The sequence below is a fragment of the Oncorhynchus mykiss genome, chromosome 1, assembly GCF_013265735.2.
Source record: "Oncorhynchus mykiss isolate Arlee chromosome 1, USDA_OmykA_1.1, whole genome shotgun sequence".
Taxonomy (NCBI): Eukaryota; Metazoa; Chordata; class Actinopteri; order Salmoniformes; family Salmonidae; genus Oncorhynchus; species Oncorhynchus mykiss.
The window spans coordinates 85,557,303-85,582,648 of NC_048565.1; the positions used below are offsets into that span (position 1 = coordinate 85,557,303).

Here is a 25,346-nt window from a genome sequence, read left to right on the forward strand (position 1 = left end):
TAATGAATACATGTGTCCTTTATAATGAATACATGTGTCCTTTATAATGAATACATGTCCTTTATAATGAATACATGTCCTTTATAATGAATACATGTCCTTTATACATGTCCTTTATAATGAATACATGTGTCCTTTATAATGAATACATGTCCTTTATAATGAATACATGTCCTTTATAATGAATACATGTCCTTTATAATGAATACATGTGTCCTTTATAATGAATACATGTGTCCTGTATAATGAATACATGTCCTTTATAATGAATACATGTCCTTTATAATGAATACATGTCCTTTCTAATGAATACATGTCCTTTCTAATGAATACATGCCCTTTATAATGAATACATGTCCTTTATAATGAATACATGTCCTTTATAATGAATACATGTCCTTTATAATGAATACATGTCCTTTATAATGAATACATGTCCTTTATAATGAATACATGTGCCCTTTATAAGGAATACATGTCCTTTATAATGAATACATATCCTTTATAATGAATACATGTCCTTTATAATGAATACATGTCCTTTATAATGAATACATGTCCTTTATAATGAATACATGTGTCCTGTATAATGAATACATGTCCTTTATAATGAATACATGTCCTTTATAATGAATACATGTCCTTTATAATGAATACATGTCCTTTCTAATGAATACATGCCCTTTATAATGAATACATGTCCTTTATAATGAATACATGTCCTTTATAATGAATACATGTCCTTTATAATGAATACATGTCCTTTATAATGAATACATGTCCTTTATAATGAATACATGTGCCCTTTATAATGAATACATGTCCTTTATAATGAATACATATCCTTTATAATGAATACATGTCCTTTATAATGAATACATGTCCTTTATAATGAATACATGTCCTTTAAAATGAATACATGTCCTTTATAACGAATACATGTCCTTTATAATGAATACATGTCCTTTATAATGAATACATGTCCTTTATAATGAATACATGTCCTTTATAATGAATACATGTCCTTTATAATGAATACATGCCCTTTATAATGAATACATGTCCTTTATAATGAATACATGTCCTTTATAATGAATACATGTCCTTTATAATGAATACATGTCCTTTATAATGAATACATGTGTCCTTTATAATGAATACATGTGTCCTGTATAATGAATACATGTCCTTTATAATGAATACATGTCCTTTATAATGAATACATGTCCTTTATAATGAATACATGTCCTTTATAATGAATACATGTCCTTTATAATGAATACATGTCCTTTATAATGAATACATGTCCTTTATAATGAATACATGTCCTTTATAATGAATACATGTCCTTTATAATGAATATATGTGTCCTTTATAATGAATACATGTCCTTTATAATGAATACATGTGTCCTTTATAATGAATACATGTGTCCTTTATAATGAATACATGTCCTTTATAATGAATACATGTCCTTTATAATGAATACATGTCCTTTATACATGTCCTTTATAATGAATACATGTGTCCTTTATAATGAATACATGTCCTTTATAATGAATACATGTCCTTTATAATGAATACATGTCCTTTATAATGAATACATGTCCTTTATAATGAATACATGTCCTTTATAATGAATACATGTCCTTTATAATGAATACATGTCCTTTATAATGAATACATGTCCTTTATAATGAATACATGTCCTTTATAATGAATACATGTCCTTTATAATGAATACATGTCCTTTATAATAAATACATGTCCTTTATAATGAATACATGTCCTTTATAATGAATACATGTCCTTTATAATGAATACATGTCCTTTATAATGAATACATGTCCTTTATAATGAATACATGTGTCCTTTATAATGAATACATGTGTCCTGTATAATGAATACATGTCCTTTATAATGAATACATGTCCTTTACAATGAATACATGTCCTTTATAATGAATACATGTCCTTTATAATGAATACATGCCCTTTATAATGAATACATGTCCTTTATAATGAATACATGTCCTTTATAATGAATACATGCCCTTTATAATGAATACATGTCCTTTATAATGAATACATGTCCTTTATAATGAATACATGTCCTTTATAATGAATACATGTCCTTTATAATGAATACATGTCCTTTATAATGAATACATGTCCTTTATAATGAATACATGTGTCCTTTATAATGAATACATGTGTCCTGTATAATGAATACATGTCCTTTATAATGAATACATGTCCTTTATAATGAATACATGTCCTTTATAATGAATACATGTCCTTTATAATGAATACATGTCCTTTATAATGAATACATGTCCTTTATAATGAATACATGTCCTTTATAATGAATACATGTCCTTTATAATGAATACATGTCCTTTATAATGAATACATGTCCTTTATAATGAATACATGTCCTTTATAATGAATACATGTCCTTTATAATGAATACATGTCCTTTATAATGAATACATGTCCTTTATAATGAATACATGTCCTTTATAATAAATACATGTCCTTTATAATGAATACATGTCCTTTATAATGAATACATGTCCTTTATAATGAATACATGTCCTTTATAATGAATACATGTCCTTTATAATGAATACATGTGTCCTTTATAATGAATACATGTGTCCTGTATAATGAATACATGTCCTTTATAATGAATACATGTCCTTTACAATGAATACATGTCCTTTATAATGAATACATGTCCTTTATAATGAATACATGCCCTTTATAATGAATACATGTCCTTTATAATGAATACATGTCCTTTATAATGAATACATGCCCTTTATAATGAATACATGTCCTTTATAATGAATACATGTCCTTTATAATGAATACATGTCCTTTATAATGAATACATGTCCTTTATAATGAATACATGTCCTTTATAATGAATACATGTCCTTTATAATGAATACATGTGTCCTTTATAATGAATACATGTGTCCTGTATAATGAATACATGTCCTTTATAATGAATACATGTCCTTTATAATGAATACATGTCCTTTATAATGAATACATGCCCTTTATAATGAATACATGTCCTTTATAATGAATACATGTCCTTTATAATGAATACATGTCCTTTATAATGAATACATGTCCTTTATAATGAATACATGTCCTTTATAATGAATACATGTCCTTTATAATGAATACATGCCCTTTATAATGAATACATGTCCTTTATAATGAATACATGTCCTTTATAATGAATACATGTCCTTTATAATGAATACATGTCCTTTATAATGAATACATGTCCTTTATAATGAATACATGTCCTTTATAATGAATACATGTCCTTTATAATGAATACATGTGTCCTTTATAATGAATACATGTGTCCTTTATAATGAATACATGTCCTTTATAATGAATACATGTGTCCTTTATAATGAATACATGTCCTTTATAATGAATACATGTGTCCTTTATAATGAATACATGTGTCCTTTATAATGAATACATGTCCTTTATAATGAATACATGTCCTTTCTAATGAATACATGTCCTTTATAATGAATACATGTGTCCTTTATAATGAATACATGTGTCCTTTATAATGAATACATGTCCTTTATAATGAATACATGTCCTTTATAATGAATACATGTCCTTTATAATGAATACATGTCCTTTATAATGAATACATGTCCTTTATAATGAATACATGTCCTTTATAATGAATACATGTGTCCTTTATAATGAATACATGTCCTTTATAATGAATACGTGTCCTTTATAATGAATACATGTGTCCTTTATAATGAATACATGTCCTTTATAATGAATATAATGACTGTAAGTGTAGTGGATAACTGTAAGTGTAGTGGATAACTGAAGTCAATAAAGAAGTGTTATGTCCTGCTTTAATAAAGTGAAGGACTTCCTTCACTGCTTGTCTTACATGCCATTTACCAGACACGTTTTATCCAAAGAATCTTATAGTCAGGCGTGCATATATTTTTTTACCTACGGTCCCAGGAATCGACCCCACTATCCTGGCATCTTCAGACCGATTCTCTACCAACTGAGCTACAGTATTTTGTTTACAATGACTTGCAACCATGGTACAAAGTTTTTAGACATTTGCCAAACTTTGTCACTAACCAATTAGGTCTATATGATCTGGAAAGTTAAGATTATTTATGACTGATTAGTTATTCATGACCGTTTTGGTTGTATTCACAGTTGTCACCCAAAATAATCACATTTGCCCCTCCCTCCGATAGCTCTACAAAATAGACTCATTTGGTTCTCTCTCTCCCTCTCTCTCTCCCTCTCTCTCTCCCTCTCCCCTCCCTCCCTCCCTCCCTGCCTCCCTCCTCAGAGAACCAAACAGATAGCTCATTAAAACTTCAAGGCTGGAAGACTGTGCACATAACCCTACCATCATACAGCCGCTCCCTCACCAATAATGAAAGTGTGAGTTAATGTGTGTATGTGTGCATGCCTGAGTACCGTACGTGTAAGTATGAACAATACGGTAACTAATTAGAGAACGGAACACATTCCATCTCTTACAGAGCAAGGAAATCCCACTGTGCTATTAGATTTATTCTTTTCTACGTGTATTTTGAATTGCAATAAGAGGAAGTTGTCTACTGTAAATCAAATTCCCTTTCAATGAACAGGCTATAAAGACTGCTGATAATCAAGTCTCCACTGTTTTTATGAATGCTTTAAATCCCCAGCTTAATGGAAATGGTTGAACTTGTCATGTACCCATTCAGAGGTCTAATAATATGGTAGTAGAATGTGTTTACACTGACCACCAGTGAGGCATGAGGTTTTTTAGAAGGATGTGTCTGGTACAAATAATTGGCATGTCTGACTGATCAGAAATACTACATTGGACTCTCTGTACAACGCTATAATCTGGGCTGGACAGCAGATCAAGTTTGTAATGTGCAATGATGAGAGTAGTTCCAGCCCAATGATGTTCAGTCTGTTTGGTGAAATGACCAGTGGTCAAACAGATTGGATTCTGAGGTCAGAGGATCGGTAATGCTACCTGGGTGGTGTGCTTTGTCACATGACCTGTTTATTCCTAATGTTTGTATCTATCTATGAGTGTACATGATTGTACAATGTTAATATACAAAGCCACCCTGAAAATGCGTTGTTGAAATATTGGTTATGTTTTCCTATCAAATAGTTGGGAACATGTAGGGAGTACACAACTTTCTACCTTTCTCTACAGTTGACTCTCTGTTAGTCAGCACCTAGCCTACAGTTACTCTCTGTTAGTCAGAACCTAGCCTACAGTTTAATGTCTGTTAGTCAGCACCTAGCCTACAGTTGACTCTCTGTTAGTCAGCACCTAGCCTACAGTTGACTCTCTGTTAGTCAGCACCTAGCCTACAGTTGACTCTCTGTTAGTCAGCACCTAGCCTACAGTTTACTGTCTGTTAGTCAGAACCTAGCCTACAGTTTAATGTCTGTTAGTCAGCACCTAGCCTACAGTTGACTCTCTGTTAGTCAGCACCTAGCCTACAGTTGACTCTCTGTTAGTCAGAACCTAGCCTACAGTTTAATGTCTGTTAGTCAGCACCTAGCCTACAGTTGACTCTCTGTTAGTCAGCACCTAGCCTACAGTTGACTCTGTTAGTCAGCACCTAGCCTACAATTTACTGTCTGTTAGTCAGCACCTAGCCTACAGTTGACTCTCTGTTAGTCAGCACCTAGCCTACAGTTGACTCTCTGTTAGTCAGCACCTAGCCTACAGTTGACTCTCTGTTAGTCAGCACCTAGCCTACAGTTGACTCTCTGTTAGTCAGCACCTAGCCTACAGTTTACTCTCTGTTAGTCAGCACCTAGCCTACAGTTGACTCTCTGTTAGTCAGCACCTAGCCTACAGTTGACTCTGTTAGTCAGCACCTAGCCTACAGTTGACTCTCTGTTAGTCAGCACCTAGCCTACAGTTGACTCTCTGTTAGTCAGCACCTAGCCTACAGTTGACTCTCTGTTAGTCAGCACCTAGCCTACAGTTTACTGTCTGTTAGTCAGCTCCTAGCCTACAGTTTACTGTCTGTTAGTCAGCCCCTCTATAAAACAGTTTGGGGTGTGCGTCAGCTCATGCTATTTACTAATGTTTAAAACCAAACCATAGATGAGGATTATGACTTACTTGATCACCTTTGGGGCCAATAGGACCTGAGTCTCCTTTCAAACCCTGGGAACAAACAAATATATCAGACACCTTTCTGCTGTCAATAAAGATCAAAGACATTAGACACCTTTATGTTGTCAATAAAGATCAAAGACAGGCACCTTTCTGCTGTCAATAAAGATCAAAGACATTAGACACCTTTATGTTGTCAATAAAGATCAAAGACAGGCACCTTTCTGCTGTCAATAAAGAACAAAGACATTAGACACCTTTATGTTGTCAATAAAGAACAAAGACATTAGACACCTTTATGTTGTCAATAAAGAACAAAGACATCAGACACCTTTATGTTGTCAATAAAGAACAAAGACATCAGACACCTTTATGTTGTCAAAAAAGAACAAAGACATTTTTCCAGTCAGAACCTAGCCTATAGTTGACTGTCTGTTAGTCAGCACCTAGCCTACCGTTTACTCTCTGTTAGTCAGCACCTAGCCTACAGTTGACTCTCAGTCAGCACCTAGCCTGCCGTTTACTCTCTGTTAGTCAGAACCTAGCCTACAGTTGACTCTCTGTTAGTCAGAACCTAGCCTACAGTTGACTCTCTGTTAGTCAGCACCTAGCCTACAGTTGACTCTCTGTTAGTCAGCACCCAGGACTCCTCAGAGCCTGGTTCCCCTCTACCAGGTACAGCCAGAAGAGGACTGGCCACCCCTCAGAGACTGGTTCCTCTCTAGGTTTCTTCCTAGGTTCCTTCCTTTCCCTATCCAGTTTAGTTTTCCCTATCCACTGTGCTTCTACATCTGCATTGCTTGTTCTTAGGGGTTTTAGGCTGTGTTTCTGTAAAGCACTTTGTGACATCTGCTGATTTAAAAAGGCCTTTACAAAATACATTTGACTGACTGATTGGTTGATTGATTGATTGATAGATTAGTGTTTTGGCCTGAAGTGCTGCTGATATCTGTGTCCGCAGGTATCGGGGTCTCTGAATAGTCCAGGGAACTGTTTGTCCAATGTCTTTTTACTCAGAGTCAGTCTGAATCATAGACAACTACTGGTTCTGCAGGACTAAACAGAGAAGTACAGCAACATGACTCTGTGTAGGTGGTCCAATGAAAAACACATTGTTTGACCATTAGTGTAGATAATCCTCTAAGAAAACCAATGTCTCTATGATAATCCATTCAAAAAGTGATAGGAGTTGCTACCCTTGGTCAAAATTAGGGTGACTAAATCAATGGAGGCCAGAGAAGAAAAGTGGTCATAAATCAGTGGAATAGCATCGCGTCAGCTAGTCTGGATTACAGGTTTTTGGAAGCAAACCCCTCGATTTTGTCTCTACGTTATATTGGTATCGAACATGTCACCCTCCCTAGGAGAGGGGGTGACCTCGACAATTTATTGTTAAAACGAGAGGCTGCCTGGATCTTTAATTTAAAGACCCTTGCTCCCTTCGGTCTCAACGTAGACTTTGATCTGAAGACTTTCTTGTGATTATTGTGATTGTGTCATTGTAAATGTTTGTAGGTTTATGTAGCCAAATTGTATCTATGATCGTACGCTATCCATTTGTTTTTTATATGCTATTATATCTGAGGATTAACCAATGATATCAGGCCACACCCGGCCATGATTACAGACACCTGTGTGCGTCTTTTGACACTCTATAAACTAGTCACCCCACAGTGTTTGTCATTATACTCTGATGAAGACAGCTTGTCTGTGGAAACGTTGGACATAAATATTATTGCCTCTGAGCTCCCTGAGTGTGCGGCTCTCCTTGATTCTCTAAATATGAAAAATGGCCAAAGTCTCTAAATATATTTCTCTGGGCTTCAAGTTCAATGGTAAACCTGTAATCCAGAGGCGAAAGAAACACACACGTGTTTGGGCGAGGTGCTGGCTAGCGGAGTGGAACACATAAAAAATAGTGTTGTCACGTTCTGACCTTTATTTCTGTTGTTTTTGTCATTATTTAGTATGGTCAGGGCGTGAGTTGGGGTGGGCAGTCTATGTTTGTTTTTCTATGATTTTGGGATTTCTATGTTTCGGCCTAGTATGGTTCTCAATCAGAGGCAGGTGTCATTAGTTGTCTCTGATTGAGAATCATACTTAGGTAGCCTGGGTTTCACTGTTTGTTTGTGGGTGATTGTCTATGTTGATTGCTTGTGTCAGCACAGTTCTCATTTAGCTTCACGGTCGTATATTGTTTTGTATAGTGTGTTTCAGTGTTCAGTGTTTTCTTTATTAAATTTCATCATGAACACGCCACATTTTGGTCCTCCGATCCTTCTCGCCTCTCCTCTTCAGATGAAGAGGAGGACGACCGTGACAAGTGTTCTAATCCTAGACACTCAGTTAGATTGTTTCAATATTCCCCATGTTATGTAATGTGAACAGGAACTAACATGGCTGTCATAGGATTCTGTAGTGTCATGTAAATGCTTCATAATGCAGAAAACTCAATGTCCCACCTTTGGTCTGGCCTACATGATGAACTGTCTGTTAGTCACATAGTATACAGTAATAATGCCCAGTCTGTCCAACTGGCTTGTTTTTCACATCATGTACGATAGATAGATACTGATGTTAAAACCTGGCTTTGTCTCCAGACATGTGTTGTGTTATAATAGATAACACATTTTAACCCAATTTCAGCATCTGATTTCATTTGGACTTTAACACATTACACTTTGGAAGAAGTCAGAATAGCCCATTTAACCAAGCATAGTTCCCTAGACATAATAAACTAATGGACACTATATCAATATTACTGCATGAAAACTAGCCAGCTGGCTAAATCTCTCACATTTACAGAAATGTTCATTGATGTGCTTTGTCCCAGTCACATAAATACACACATACATAAATCTCTACAGGACAGCTATTGATTGTACAGTATAAGAACCCGTTGAGACCATACCAGACAGCTATTGATTGTACAGTATAATAAACCATTGAGACCATACCAGACAGCTATTGATTGTACAGTATAATAAACCATTGAGACCATACCAGACAGCTATTGATTGTACAGTATAAGAAACCATTGAGATCATACCAGACAGCTATTGATTGTACAGTATAAGAAACCATTGAGACCATACCAGACAGCTTCATCATGTATAGCCACCATACATAAAAAAGCTCTGACTGCAGATTTTCAACTGCTGCATTTTAATGTGTGAACATTGAGCGCCGTTGACTTTGCCAATAGTAATATAAATCGCCCAGGGCCATTTTAATGTGAGATCAACATCCTCTACTGGTATAGCACTGAGTGTCAGTTTCCCATCTGCAGGTCTGGATCGATATTTATGATGCAGGAACATATTCATGATAAACTGATCTGAACATCCGCTTAGATATATGGTATTCTGTAGGTTTATAGTGGTATTCTATAGGTTTATGGTGGTGTTCTATAGGTTTATAGTTATAGTGGTATTCTGTAGGTTTATAGTGGTATTCTATAGGTTTATAGTGGTATTCTATAGGTTTATAGTGATGGTGGTATTCTATAGGTTTATAGTGGTATTCTATAGGTGTATAGTGATGGTGGTATTCTATAGGTTTATAGTGGTATTCTATAGGTTTATAGTGATGGTGGTGTTCTATAGGTTTATAGTTATAGTGGTATTCTGTAGGTTTATAGTGGTATTCTATAGGTTTATAGTGGTATTCTATAGGTTTATAGTGATGGTGGTATTCTATAGGTTTATAGTGGTATTCTATAGGTGTATAGTTATGGTGGTATTCTATAGGTTTATAGTGGTATTCTATAGGGTTATAGTGGTATTCTATCGGTTTACAGTGGTATTCTATAGGTTTATAGTGGTATTCTATAGGTTTATAGTGGTATTCTATAGGTGTACAGTGGTATTCTATAGGTTAATAGTGATGGTGGTATTCTATAGGTTTATAGTGATGGTGGTATTCTATAGGTTTATAGTGGTATTCTATAGGTTTATAGTGGTATTCTATAGGTGTATAGTTATGGTGGTATTCTATAGGTTAATAGTGATGGTGGTATTCTATAGGTTTACAGTGGTATTCTATAGGTTTATAGTGGTATTCTATAGGGTTATAGTGGTATTCTATAGGTTTATAGTGGTATTCTATAGGTTTATAGTGGTATTCTATAGGTGTATAGTTATGGTGGTATTCTATAGGTTAATAGTGATGGTGGTATTCTATAGGTTTATAGTAGTATCCTATAGGTTTATCGTTATGGTGGAATTCTTTAGGTTTATATTTACAGTGGTATTCTATAGGTTTATAGTGGTATTCTATAGGTTAATAGTGATGGTGGTATTCTATAGCTTAATAGTGGTATGCTATAGGTGTATAGTTATGGTGGTATTCTATAGGTTAATAGTGATGCAGGTATTCTATAGGTTTATCGTTATGGTGGTATTCTATAGGTTTATAGTTATAGTGTTATTCTATAGGTTTATAGTGGTATTCTATAGGTTAATAGTGATGGTGGTATTCTATATGTTTATAGTGGTATTCTATAGGTTCATAGTGGTATTCTATGGGTATTCTATAGGTTTATAGTGGTATTCTATAGGTTTATAGTGGTATTCTATAGGTTTATAGTGATGGTGGTATTCTATAGGTTTATAGTTATGTGGCATTCTATAGGTTAATAGTTATAGTGGTATTCTATAGGTTTATAGTTATGTGATATTCTATAGGTTTATAGTTATGGTGTTATTCTATAGGTTTATAGTGGTATTCTATAGGTTTATAGTGGTATTCTATAGGTTTATAGTGATAGTGGTATTCTATAGGTGTATAGTGGTATTCTATAGGTTTATAGTGATGGTGGTATTCTATAGGTTTATAGTTATGGTGGCATTCTATAGGTTAATAGTTATAGTGGTATTCTATAGGTTTATAGTGATGGTGGTATTCTATAGGTTTATAGTGATGGTGGTATTCTATAGGTTTATAGTGGTATTCTATAGGTGTATAGTTATGGTGGTATTCTATAGGTTTATATTGGTATTCTATAGGTTTATAGAGGTATTCTATAGGTTTATAGTTATGGTGGTATTCTATAGGTTAATAGTTATGGTGGTATTCTATAGGTTTATATTGGTATTCTATAGGTTTATAGAGGTATTCTATAGGTTTATAGTGATGGTGGTGTTCTATAGGTTTATAGTGGTATTCTATAGGTGTATAGTTATGGTGGTATTCTATAGGTTTATATTGGTATTCTATAGGTTTATAGTGGTATTCTATAGGTTTATAGTGGTATTCTATAGGTGTATAGTTATGGTGGTATTCTATAGGTTTATATTGGTATTCTATAGGTTTATAGTTATGGTGGTATTCTATAGGTTAATAGCGATGGTGGTATTCTATAGGTTTATAGTTATAGTGGTATTCTATAGGTTTATAGTGGTGTTCTATAGGTGTATAGTTATGGTGGTATTCTATAGGTCAATTCTGATGGTGGTATTCTATAGGTTTATCGTGGTATTCTATAGGTTAATAGTGATGGTAGTATTCTATAGGTTTATAGTGTTATTCTATAGGTGTATAATTATGGTGGTATTCTATAGTTTTATAGTTATAGTGGTATTCTATAGGTTTATAGGGGTATTTTATAGGTTTATAGTTATGGTGGTATTCTATAGGTTAATAGTTATGGTGGTATTCTATAGGTTAATAGTGATGGTGGTATTCTAAAGGTTTATAGTGGTATTCTATAGGTTAGTAGTGGTATTCTATAGGTTTATAGTTATGGTGGTATTCTATAGGTTTATAGTTATGGTGGTATTCTATAGGTTTATAGTGATGGTGGTATTCTATAGGTTTATAGTGGTATTCTATAGGTTAATAGTGATCGTGGTATTCTGTAGGTTTATAGTTATAGTGGTATTCTATAGGTGTCACGCCCTGAACATAGAGAGCTTTTTATTCTCTATGTTGGTTAGGTCGGGGTGTGACTAGGGTGGGCATCTAGGTGATTATATTTCTATGTTGGCCTGGTATGGTTCCCAATCAGAGGCAGCTGTTTATCGTTGTCTCTGATTGGGGATCATATTTAGGCAGCCATTTCCCCTACGTGCTTTGTGGGATCTTGTCTAGGTATAGTTGCATGTGAGCACTACTTTGAGCTTCACGTTTTGTTTTTTCTCTTTATTGTTTTTGTTCTTTGAGTTTCTCTTCCTAATAAAAGGATGGAAACATACCACGCTGCATCTTGGTCCACTCCTTATAACGATCGTGACAATAGGTTTATAGGTTTTAAAAAAAAAACTAGGCAAGTTAGTTAAAAACAAATCCTTATTTACAATTACAGCCTACACCGGCCAAACCCGGACGACGCTGGGCCAGTTGTGGGCCGCCCTATGGGACTCACATCCACGGACGGTTGTGATACATCCTGGATTTAAAAGCCCCATTTCCACTGGATGGGATAGCCCTGGCCATGTAAATGGTTTGTTTCTAGGGAGAAGTTTTATACACCCACTAAAGCCAGTGGACTGCTGGAAGACTAGCTGTCGTCATGGCATCAGCTAATGGTACCTCTTCAGCAAATGCAGACATCTGGACCTAGTACAATACTCACTCAAATATTACACACATGTTAAGGGTTCAGAAGAAGAAAAAAACATACTGAATAGATTTGTTCTGATTCCACTGTCCAAATATCTTCCTACATGTTTTACCTCTCTGTATGCAACCTACTGTATAGATCCATCCTGGCACAGTTCACCACCTGTAAGACCTGGGTTCAAAAAGCATTTGAATCATACTTTATCTGGGCTTGATTGAGCTTGCCTGTCTTACTGGACCAGTAGGATAGTCTCAAAACTGCAAACACCGCCTTCTGGCACTCCAGACAGGCTAGAGCAAACGTATAAATTGTTTTAAAGATTTCAAATAGTATTTGAACCCAGGTCTGCTGCTTAACACTGTGGTGGTATGAAGGAACAACATAGAGAAGGTAGTGGGCTGAAACTGAGGCCACTTCTAAATGATGTATGTTGTTGATCTTTAGAGAAATGTCCCCCCTCTCCCTCTCTGCTGTCTGCTGAAGATAATGATGTCTTTAGGGAGAGAGTGAACCTTTTCCTCCCTTTTACTCTCCCTTCATTTTCCTCTGATTCTCTCTCTTCCCTCCTCTGTCCAGTCTCACTCAGAGTAACATAGTTAGAAAGAGATGCAGAGAGGGATCGGGGAAGAGAGAGGCGGAGGCCAGACCTTTATCCTTCCCTGTCCTGTCTCCCTAAGATCAGACCAGTAAAGTCCATGATATCTCTGTCCTGTCTCCCTAGGATCAGACCAGTAAAGTCCATGATATCTCTGTCCTGTCTCCCTAAGATCAGACCAGTAAAGACCATGATATGTCTGTCCTGTCACCCTAGGATCAGACCAGTAAAGACCATGATATCTATGTCCTGTCTCCCTAGGATCAGACCAGTAAAGACCATGATATCTATGTCCTGTCTCCCTAAGATCAGACCAGTAAAGACCATGATATCTATGTCCTGTCTCCCTAAGATCAGACCAATATAGACCATGATATCTCTGTCCTGTCACCCTAGGATCAGACTAGTAAAGACCATGATATCTCTGTCCTGTCTCCCTAAGATCAGACCAGTAAAGACCATGATATCTCTGCCTCCTTGCTATGAGGCTGGTGCTCAGACCACATATCTAGGAAGGAAGAGAGAGAGATGGAGAGACAACTGTTGTTAGCCTCTGCTCAGTGCTGTTGGGCCTTATGACAGGCAAGCAGGGAGGGATGGGAGGCTTTGAGTCTTCACTCTAGCCCTGACTCTAGCGCTGACTTTAGGGTTTACAGTTGGTTACATTGTTCACATATCACCAGACAAATTCAATACCTGGTATTTGAAATTATTTCAAGTAGTATTTTAACCCAGGTCTACTCTGCTCAGTCTCTCTCCTCTCTGTCTCTCCTGCAGCAGCACAGTGTGAGACACTACAGGGAGCTGTGTACGCTAGCCTTGCTAATTACACACGGCACTGTGCCTCCCTCGCTCAGACAGCGCCCAGGCCACAATACCTACACACACATACCTACACCCACACACATGGCGCTGTGCCTCCCTCCCTCCAACAGCGCCCGGGCTACAATACCTACACACACATACCTACACACACCCACACACGTGGCACTGCGCCTTCCTCGCTCCGACAGCGCCCAGGCCACAATAGCTACACACATATACCTACACACACATACCTACACACATGGCACTGTGCCTTCTTCACTCCGACAGCGCCCGGGCTACAACACACACACGCACACACCTACACACACGTGGCACTGCGCCTTCCTCGCTCCGACAGCGCCCAGGCCACAACACACACAGCACTGTGCCTCCTTCGCTCCGACAGCGCCCGGGCTACAACACACACACGCACACACCTACACACACCCACACACGTGGCACTGCGCCTTCCTCGCTCCGACAGCGCCCAGGCCACAACACACACACAGCACTGCGCCTCCCTCGCTCCGACAGCGCCCAGGCCACAACACACACACAGCACTGCGCCTCCCTCGCTCCGACAGTGCCCAGGCCACAACAACACAATCTGGCAGCTCCCCAGTACACACTCTACATCTACCGCTTCAGCTAGCAAATAAACAGAGGGGAGGGGGAGAGAGAGACAGAGGGGGAGGGAAGAAGGGAGCGGAGAGTGAGGGAGATGGTGGGGAGGGAGAAGTGGGGCTAGAGAGAGAGTAGGGGAGAGAGAGAGAGAGAGAGAGAGAGAGAGAGAGAGAGAGAGAGAGAGAGAGAGTAGCAGGGGAATTTCTCAAGACAGCAGACTAATTATGTTTACTTACTTGCTGGCTGAGTCCCAAATGGCACCCTATTCGCTTTATTGTGCTCTGGTCTAAAGTAGTGCACTACATAGGGAATAGGGTCCCATTTATGGCGCACACTCTGCCACTTTCTAACCAGTGTGGCTGCCTGGCTGGCGGTAATGGCACTTTACTTTAGACAAGAAGGGTGAAGTTTTGTCATGTGTGGAGAGACTAAGAGATGCACCGTTAGAGTTACAGTAAGAGGGTTTGTCTTGTCTGTTGTGTCTGCATTCCTAATGGCACCCTGTTCCCCACATAGTGCCCTACTTTGACTAGAGCCCTATGGGCCCTGGTCAACCCTACTAGCCCTGGTCAAAAGTAGTGCACTACATAGGGAATAGGTTGCAGTTTAGGTATGCGATTTGTGTCATGTGAGTGGGAACTGCCTTCAAAGCTGTGTTGGAACCAGATCCCGTAAGGGTAACAGATATCTAGAGTGGCCAGGCCCAACGAATACCACAGAGGTTACTGCAGAAAATGCTGTTTACAATGTTTCCATTGGCTCAGCGATTCACCTCCATAGCTGAACATCACCCATAGCCTTAGGTTGTGAGGCTGATCCTTGTGTGAACGTCTATAGGAAAACAACCTGATCATTAGTGTTCAGATATAGACTTAACATTTAGCAGAAGCTTTAATCCAAAGCGATTTACAGTCATTACCTGCACACATGTTTTTGTATGGGGTGGCCCCGGGAATCAAACCCACAATCCTGACATTACAATCACCATGCTCTACCCACTGAGTTCCAGAAACCACACCGAAAGGCTGACCACAGTGAGAAAGTCTAGAGGGAAACGTCCTAATTGACACTTGATATCACTGACTGTAAGTGTAAATCTCAGATTTTACAGTAGAGCAACACTCAGAGGAAGCGTACCTTATTGCAAAGGTTATATTTAATACTTCAACACATAAAAACAACAGATGGGATGATATAGAACTGCAGCCATCGTCTTTACGGAGCCACCAGACGTGTTCTTTCTCTGTCACCTGATACGTCTATGACTGTACAAGCTGAGGACATATACATGTGGAACGTGGATTGCTTAGGGCACGGTTACGTGGCTGTAGTCTTCCACTGAGCCAGGCCCCGTAGTTAGTTCTCGTATCAGAAAAACGATACTCGCTCACATGGCAGTCATGCACACAAGACATTCTGTCTTCTCAGGTGTCCCCTTTACCCTTAAATATCACATGCTAGCTTTAAATAACAACTTTAACCTAATATTAGCACGGACGGGGAGGGAACGGAGGGGACAGGCAAGAGAATGTTCTAAAAACAAGTAAATAGGCCAAACTAAATTAACCTGGCTGAGCGCCTTCCAACACCCGTCCAACCTAAATTAACCTGCACATTTATTTAGGTCACTGTTTTTATTATTAACGATGCAAACGAATAAACAGCATACGATAGTAAAATAGCAAAGATAGGACCTTACATTTATTTAGGGCAACTGACTATGTTTATAATGTTAATAATGAATGATGCAGATGAATAAACAGACTGGGATTCAAAACAGTATCTTACATTTATCCCAGGTTTCCCCTCCGCACCAGGCTCCCCAGCTGGTCCCTTCTCACCCTGCAGAAGAAAGAGCAAGTTGAAACTCAGGTCCTACACAAGCACGCCATCATTTCCATGCATTATAAGTACAGATGTGCAGTAACAACATGTTGTTTTGAAAGGTCTGACGTCTCCTCAGGAGACTGTTCCACGGTGGTTTATCCAATCATTGATGCTCTTACTGCCAGCGCCTCTTACAAGGGATACAGGTCACAAGCATCATGACAAAATGTCAACTTCATCTATAAACACAATTTATGTCTCCAAACCCAACCCTAAATCTAAATCCTGATTCCTATCCTGAAAGATGAGACCTGATATGACCGGTCTGTCTTCATGTTGTAGCAAAGGTCTCATCTTCAGCAGTTTATTTATCGAAGTGATATGTCCTCTATAGAGACATTCAACTAAACACTGCTAAAGTTCACAGAACAGACAAGAACTCGTTGACATCTTCCAGTCGTGTGCTCTCTGTTTCACTCCCAAGTATATTAAATAACCCCCTCGAAGGCAACAGGCTAAAACAAATTCAGAAATTATCCTGTTTATTTGTTTCCATGAAATATCTGTCTGAATTTGGAGTCCTGGTTGTAAACAAATTAGGACTATGTCGACATTATAAATAAATGATGGGGCCAGGGGTGTGTGTGTGTGTGTGTGTGTGTGTGTGTGTGTGTGTGTGTGTGTGTGTGTGTGTGTGTGTGTGTGTGTGTGTTAATCGTCCAGGTTGATAGAGAAGACACTATCACACAGCTGCATTACCAAATCATATCATTAACCAGGAAGAAGCAGGCAGCAGTATTATGATGAAACTCTCTCTTGGCAGTCACCATCGTTTGAAATACATTCAGTATAGAAAGTGACATCCAAACGTTGCTGAATAAACAGGCATCGTAACAATGCTCCATTTCCACCTGTTTCATAAAAATCTCAACAACTTTATATGGACAATAAACTTTATTACTTGAAACAAACATGTTGATAATATGCCAATTCAAACAACAACGATCATCAAGCTGCTGAATAAACAGGGCAACACTTGCCATTGCATGCAGGTATGATGCATTACAATGTTGAAAATGTCCTAGAGAGAAATAGCATACTGTGAGCCACATGATAAGACATAAAGCAGTATAGTTAGCGTTAGTTTTCCACTCTGCATAATAAACATTGATTCTATTCCGTCTTTGAGACAGTCCAGCAATTCCAGAATAGTCCAGTAATGTCAGACTGATCCGTTTAAAAGGCAGGTTTCCTGGACACAGATTAAGCTGAATCCTGGACTAAAGAACAATGGAGAATCTTCACGAGTACTAGGCTGTGTCTGTGTCTGTGAAACCAACCCTATGAGGACTAGGCTGTGTCTGTGTCTGTGAAACCAACCCTATGAGGACTAGGTTGTGTCTGGGAAACCAACCCTATGAGGACTAGGTTGTGTCTGGGAAACCAACCCTATGAGGACTAGGCTGTGTCTGTGTCTGTGAAACCAACCCTATGAGGACTAGGCTGTGTCTGTGTCTGTGAAACCAACCCTATGAGGACTAGGTTGTGTCTGGGAAACCAACCCTATGAGGACTAGGTTGTGTCTGTGTCTGTGAAACCAACCCTATGAGGACTAGGCTGTGTCTGTGTCTGGGAAACCAAACCTATGAGGACTAGGTTGTGTCTGTGTCTGTGAAACCAACCCTATGAGAACTAGGTTGTGTCTGTGAAACCAACCCTATGAGGACTAGGTTGTGTCTGGGAAAACAACCCTATGAGGACTAGGTTGTGTCTGGGAAACCAACCCTATGAGGACTAGGTTGTGTCTGTGTCTGTGAAACCAACCCTATGAGGACTAGGCTGTGTCTGTGTCTGGGAAACCAAACATATGAGGACTAGGTTGTGTCTGGGAAACCAACCCTATGAGGACTAGGTTGTGTCTGTGTCTGTGAAACCAACCCTATGAGAACTAGGTTGTGTCTGGGAAACCAACCCTATGAGGACTAGGTTGTGTCTGTGTCTGTGAAACCAACCCTATGAGAACTAGGTTGTGTCTGTGTCTGGGAAATTTAGCCCTATGAGGACTAGGTTGTGTCTGTGTCTGTGAAACCAACCCTATGAGAACTAGGTTGTGTCTGGGAAACCAACCCTATAAGGACTAGGTTGTGTCTGGGAAACCAACCCTGAGGACTAGGTTGTGTCTGTGTCTGTGAAACCAACCCTATGAGAACTAGGTTGTGTCTGGGAAACCAACCCCATGAGGACTAGGCTGTGTCTGGGAAACCAACCCTATGAGAACTAGGCTGTGTCTGGGAAACCAACCCTATGAGGACTAGGTTGTGTCTGTGTCTGTGAAACCAACCCTATGAGGACTAGGTTGTGTCTGTGTCTGTGAAACCAACCCTATGAGGACTAGGCTGTGTTTGTGTCTGGGAAACCAACCCTATGAGGACTAGGCTGTGTCTGTGTCTGGGAAACCAACCCTATGAGGACTAGGTTGTGTCTGGGAAACCAACCCTATGAAGACTAGGCTGTGTCTGTATCTGGGAAACCAACCCTACGAGGACTAGGCTGTGTCTGGGAAACCAACACTATGAGGACTAGGTTGTGTCTGGGAAACCAACCCTATGAGAACTAGGCTGTGTCTGGGAAACCAACCCTATGAGGACTAGGTTGTGTCTGTATCTGGGAAACCAACCCTATGAGGACTAGGTTGTGTCTGGGAAACCAACCGAGGACTAGGCTGTGTCTCTATCTGGGAAACCAATCCTATGAGGACTAGGCTGTGTCTGTGTCTGGGAAACCAACCCTATGAGGACTAGGTTGTGTCTGTGTCTGGGAAACCAACCCTATGAGGACTAGGTTGTGTCTGTGTCTGGGAAACCAACCCTATGAGGACTAGGTTGTGTCTGTGTCTGTGAAACCAACTCTATGAGGACTAGGCTGTGTCTGTATCTGGGAAACCAACCCTATGAGGACTAGGCTGTGTCTGTATCTGGGAAACCAACTCTATGAGGACTAGGTTGTGTCTGTGTCTGTGAAACCAACCCTATGAGGACTAGGCTGTGTCTGGGAAACCAACCCTTTGAGGACTAGGCTGTGTCTGTGTCTGGGAAACCAACCCTATGAGGACTAGGTTGTGTCTGTGTCTGGGAAACCAACCCTATAAGGACTAGGTTGTGTCTGTGTCTGTGAAACCAACCCTATGAGGACTAGGCCATGTCTGGGGAACCAACCCTATGAGGACTAGGTTGTGTCTGGGAAACCAACCCTATGAGGACTAGGCTGTGTCTGGGAAACCGACCCTATGAGGACTAGGTTGTGTCTGTGTCTGGGAAACCAACCCTATGAGGACTAGGTTGTGTCTGGGAAACCAACCCTATGAGGACTAGGTTGTGTCTGGGAAACCAACCCTATGAGGACTAGGCTGTGTCTGTGTCTGGGAAACCAACCCTATGAAGACTAGGCCGTGTCTGGGAAACCAACCCTATGAGGACTAGGTTGTGGCTGTGTCTGGGAAACCAACCGTATGAGGACTAGGCTGTGTCTGGGAAACCAACCCTATGAGGACTAGGCTGTGTCTGGGAAACCAACCCTATGAGGACTAGGCTGTGTCTGTGTCTGGGAAACCAACCCTATGAGGACTAGGCTATGTCTGGGAAACCAACCCTATGAGGACTAGGCTATGTCTGGGAAACCAACCCTATGAGGACTAGGTTGTGTCTGGGAAACCAACCCTATGAGGACTAGGCTGTGTCTGTGTCTGGGAAACCAACCCTATGAGGACTAGGCTGTGTCTGGGAAACCAACCCTATGAGGACAAGGCTGTGTCTGTGTCTGGGAAACCAACCCTATGAGGACTAGGCCGTGTCTGGGAAACCAACCCTATGAGGACTAGGCTGTGTCTGGGAAACCAACCGTATGAGGACTAGGCTGTGTCTGGGAAACCAACCCTATGAGTTTAGAGCTCAGTAATCCTACTCTGTCACACCCTGCTCAGTTTTAACAGCGGAACCAACCCAGTCTGTGTGACCAATGAGCTGTTGTGTTGAGGTCAGCCCACAGAGGAACCAACCCAGTCTGTGTGACCAATGAGCTGTTGTGTTGAGGTCATCCCACAGAGGAACCAACCCAGTCTGTGTGACCAATGAGCTGTTGTGTTGAGGTCAGCTCACAGAGGAATCAACCCAGTCTTGTATTGAGCAGGCAGCCCAGTCCCTGTATGTTGTATTGAGCAGGCAGCACAGTCCCTGTATGTTGTATTGAGCAGGCAGCCCAGTCCCTGCATGTTGTATTGAGCAGGCAGCCCAGTCCCTGTATGTTGTATTGAGCAGGCAGCACAGTCCCTGCATGTTGTATTGAGCAGGCAGCCCAGTCCCTGCATGTTGTATTGAGCAGGCAGCCCAGTCCCTGTATGTTGTATTGAGCAGGCAGCCCAGTTCCTGTATGTTGTATTGAGCATGCCAGTCAGTGTATTGTACACTGTGCCAGAGGGACAGATTTCTCCCTCAGTCCATTGGCCTAATCAGAGAGGATATGGTGATGAAAAGAGGCGCTTTCATTATGCCATTTTAAACTGTCCATCTGCTCAGCCCAATACTTAGCGGAGCCACACCGCCATTACGAAGGAACCAATTATGCAAAAGCCACAAAATACAGACCATTTCCCTGAAAGCATAGCTTTGTTTTCCTGTAATTTCATAGTCTACTGAAGTCTTTTCACGATATTTATTCTAAACACATCTAGCCTTTGGCCCATAAAGCCACACCACCATTATGAAAGAACAAATTATGCAAATGCTACACAATTCTATTCTGGTCCCAGATCTGTTTGTGCTGTAGCTCACTCCTCTGAGACCAGCCCAACATAATGCAGCATTCCTGAGTATTTCCCTGAACCCTTGCATCAATGCATCTCTAAAGGACGTCACGCTGCTCGCTGAGAGAGTACCACTTCCTCCTGATTCGGCTCACACTGATGCTCGAACCCAGAACCTCTGCCTTGCTAGCACATGTGACCGCCCTCCTGAACCAACTTACCAGTCGGTGCCAAAGGAAAAAGCTAGTTATTTGCTGACGCAGGTGGGGACAGTTCAGGCTGAGGAGGACGTTTCCCACACCGCCATGTGATACTCATGCTGCCTGCAGCCTATAGTTGAATTTCCCTGAAACCTTGCATGAACGCATGCTGTTTTACTGTAGGTGCAGAGACTAGGGAAGAGCTTATGATATATACATTCCAGACACGTCCTTCACATGAGACCAAGCTATTAGAGTTCAGGTCAATCCACATTCGACATTATCACCAGATAATCATAGAACACACTGTGCATGTACTGTCATGGTTGCATGTAGTAAAATATGAATAGCTATTGTGTTAGTCTTGAGATTACAGGGGGAAAGGCCTTGGGCTACGAAAGACTGTAGATCCTTCAGAGATGTATTAGAAAACCTGTGCTAGAAAAATCCTTTAAAATAAAATATATATTACAACAGAAGACATATGCTACATATTAATAACCATGTATCCACTGCAGTGGGACTCTGCATGCTGGGAATGTGAATATCAGTATATCCACTACAGTGGGACTCTGCATGCTGGGAATGTGAATATCAGTATATCCACTACAGTGGGACGTTGTACGTTTGGATGAACTGGTGTTTATACATGACAGAGAGTGAAACCAGAGACATTTACCATTATGTAATATGTGTGTGTGTGTGTACGTTTCCGTGTGTGTGTGTGTGTGTGTGTGTATGTTTCCGTGTGTGTGTGTACTTACCGTTGCTCCATCGATCCCCTTAGACCCGTTTGATCCTGCCTCCCCCTGAAATGACAAGGTTGAAACTTGAAATGCTAAATAACAAACATTGAAGGTCTACTCGTTCACGAGGAGAAATATCTTGGTAGTTTCACTGAGGTCTGTGCCGTAGGGTTCAGTACAGCTCTGAATGGGCCTTCGTTCACACGTCTACAATGTTTAGCGCCTTGAGTCAACTTCACAACGGAATTACACATCACTTCAGGTTATAAAGAATAAGAGCAGGACTATTTCCCACACACCTTACTGTATATACATGTACAGTACATATTCCATACTGTCCCATATCTAATGCATAAGGAATAGCCACAACTCTATGACTAATGCATATTTACATACACATAAATATTTCTCTGGGTAAGTGCATGATATTCACTTGTGTTTACAAGATGAAAAAGCGAATGATTTGTTAATCTCTGACCCTGTATTGAAGCAGTTCTGAGAGCGTACATGAGACATTGAATCAGAGGGCATACAATACTGTAAATACATGAGGAGAGGATATATAATAAGTCCTATCTCCCTCCTAAGGGACTATTGCTCTATGTGTAAATCCCTTGGTGTCCTGGGTGTAAATCCTGTTCCTGGAGAGCTACCATCCTGTAGGTTTTCACTCCAACCCTGTTCCTGGAGAGCTACGCTCCTGTAGGTTTTCACTCCAACCCTGTTCCTGGAGAGCTACCATCCTGTAGGTTTTCACTCCAACCATGTTCCTGGAGAGCTACCCTCCTGTAGGTTTTCACTCCAACCCTGTTCCTGGAGAGCTACCATCCTGTAGGTTTTCACTCCAACCCTGTTCCTGGAGATCTACCGTCCTGTAGGTTGTCACTCCAACCCTGTTTCTGGAGAGCTACCCTCCTGTAGGTTGTCACTCCAACCCTGTTTCTGGAGAGCTACCCTCCTGTAGGTTTTCAGTCCAACCCTGTTCCTGGAGAGTTACCCTCTTGTAGGTTTTCACTCCAACCCTGTTCCTGGAGAGCTACCATCCTGTAGATTTTCACTCCAACCCTGTTGCTGGAGAGCTACCCTTCTTGAGGTTTTTGCTACAACCCTTATCTAGTGGACCAGATTCTAATAATTAGCTGGTTGATATGCTGAATCCAGTTAGTTACAACTGGGGTTGGAGAGAAAACCTACAGAAGAGGGTTGGAGAGCCCTGCACTACAGAAACACAATGGGGAGAGAAGGAGCGAGTCACCACCACTATCACCACCACCACCATCACCCCCATCATAATCACCACCACTATCACCACCACCACCATCACCCCCATCATAATCACCACCACCACCACCACCACCACCCCCACCGTAATCACCACCATAACCACCACCATAACCACCACCGTAATCACCACCACCACCACCCCCACCGTAATCACCACCACCACCACCCCCACCATAACCACCACCGTAACCACCACCACCACCACCCCCACCGTAATCACCACCACCCCCACCATAACCACCACCATAACCACCACCACCACCACCACCCCCACCACCCCCACCATAACCACCACCGTAATCACCACCACCATCACCCCCACCGTAATCACCACCACCATCACCCCATCATAATCACCACCACCAACCCCACCATAACCACCACCGTAATCACCACCACCACCACCCCCACCGTAATCACCACCATAACCACCACCATAACCACCACCATCACCCCCATCATAATCACCACCACCATCACCCCCACCATAATCACCACCATCACCCCCATCATAATCACCACCACCATCACCCCCACCGTAATCACCACCATAACCACCACCGTAATCACCACCACCACCACCCCCACCGTAATCACCACCATAACCACCACCATAACCACCACCGTAATCACCACCACCAACCCCACCATAACCACCACCGTAATCACCACCACCACCACCCCCACCGTAATCACCACCATAACCACCACCATAACCACCACCGTAATCACCACCACCCCCACCGTAATCACCACCACCCCCACCGTAATCACCACCACCACCACCATAACCACCACCATAACCACCACCATCACCCCCATCATAATCACCACCACCATCACCCCCACCGTAATCACCACCATCACCCCCATCATAATCACCACTACCAACCCCACCATAACCACCACCATCAGCCCCACCACCACCACCCCCACCGTAATCACCACCATAACCACCACCATAACCACCACCATAACCACCGTAATCACCACCACCCCCACCATAACCACCACCATAACCAGCACCGTAATCATCACCACCACCACCACCACCCCCACCATAACCACCACCATAACCAGCACCGTAATCATCACCACCACCACCACCCCCACCATAACCACCACCATAACCAGCACCGTAATCACCACCACCCCCACCATAACCACCACCACCACCACCACCACCACCATAACCACCACCGTAACCGCCGTAATCACCATCACCACTAACACCACCACCATAACCACCACCATCCCCACCATCACCCGCACCATAACCACTAACACCACCACCATCACCCCCACCATAACCATCACCCCCCAATAACCACAATCAGAACCACCAACCTTCACCGGTAACACCACCACCAACTCATAATAGCTGATGAAGGGGACATTGTTATTATAATAATAGCTGATGAAGGCGATAGTGTTATTATGGTAGCTGATGAAGGGGATAGTATTGTCATAATAGCTGATGAAGGAGATAATATTAACATGATAGCTGATGAAGGAGATAATATTATCATGATAGCTGATGAAGGAGATAATATTAACATGATAGCTGATGAAGGAGATGGTATTATCATGATAGCTGATGAAGGAGATAGTATTATCATGATAGCTGATGAAGGGGATAATATTATCATGATACCTGATGAAGGGGATAGTATTATCATGATACCTGATGAAGGGGATAGTATTATCATGATAGCTGATGAAGGAGATAGTATTA

General features: G+C 40.9%; 1 protein-coding gene across 3 annotated transcripts in view; it reads right to left on the bottom strand.

The window, feature by feature from the left end:
- The window catches only part of LOC110519057 (collagen alpha-1(XIX) chain), a 266,495-nt gene that overhangs the window by 199,081 nt on the left and 42,068 nt on the right, over positions 1 to 25,346 (bottom strand). For all 3 annotated transcript variants that reach the window (XM_036987654.1, XM_036987651.1, XM_036987663.1), the window contains exons 12-14: positions 22,346 to 22,390; positions 16,545 to 16,598; positions 6,175 to 6,219 (exon numbers count right to left, since the gene is read on the bottom strand). In XM_036987654.1, coding sequence (XP_036843549.1) covers positions 6,175 to 6,219; positions 16,545 to 16,598; positions 22,346 to 22,390 — 144 coding nt within the window. The remainder of the gene's footprint in view (positions 1 to 6,174; positions 6,220 to 16,544; positions 16,599 to 22,345; positions 22,391 to 25,346) is intronic.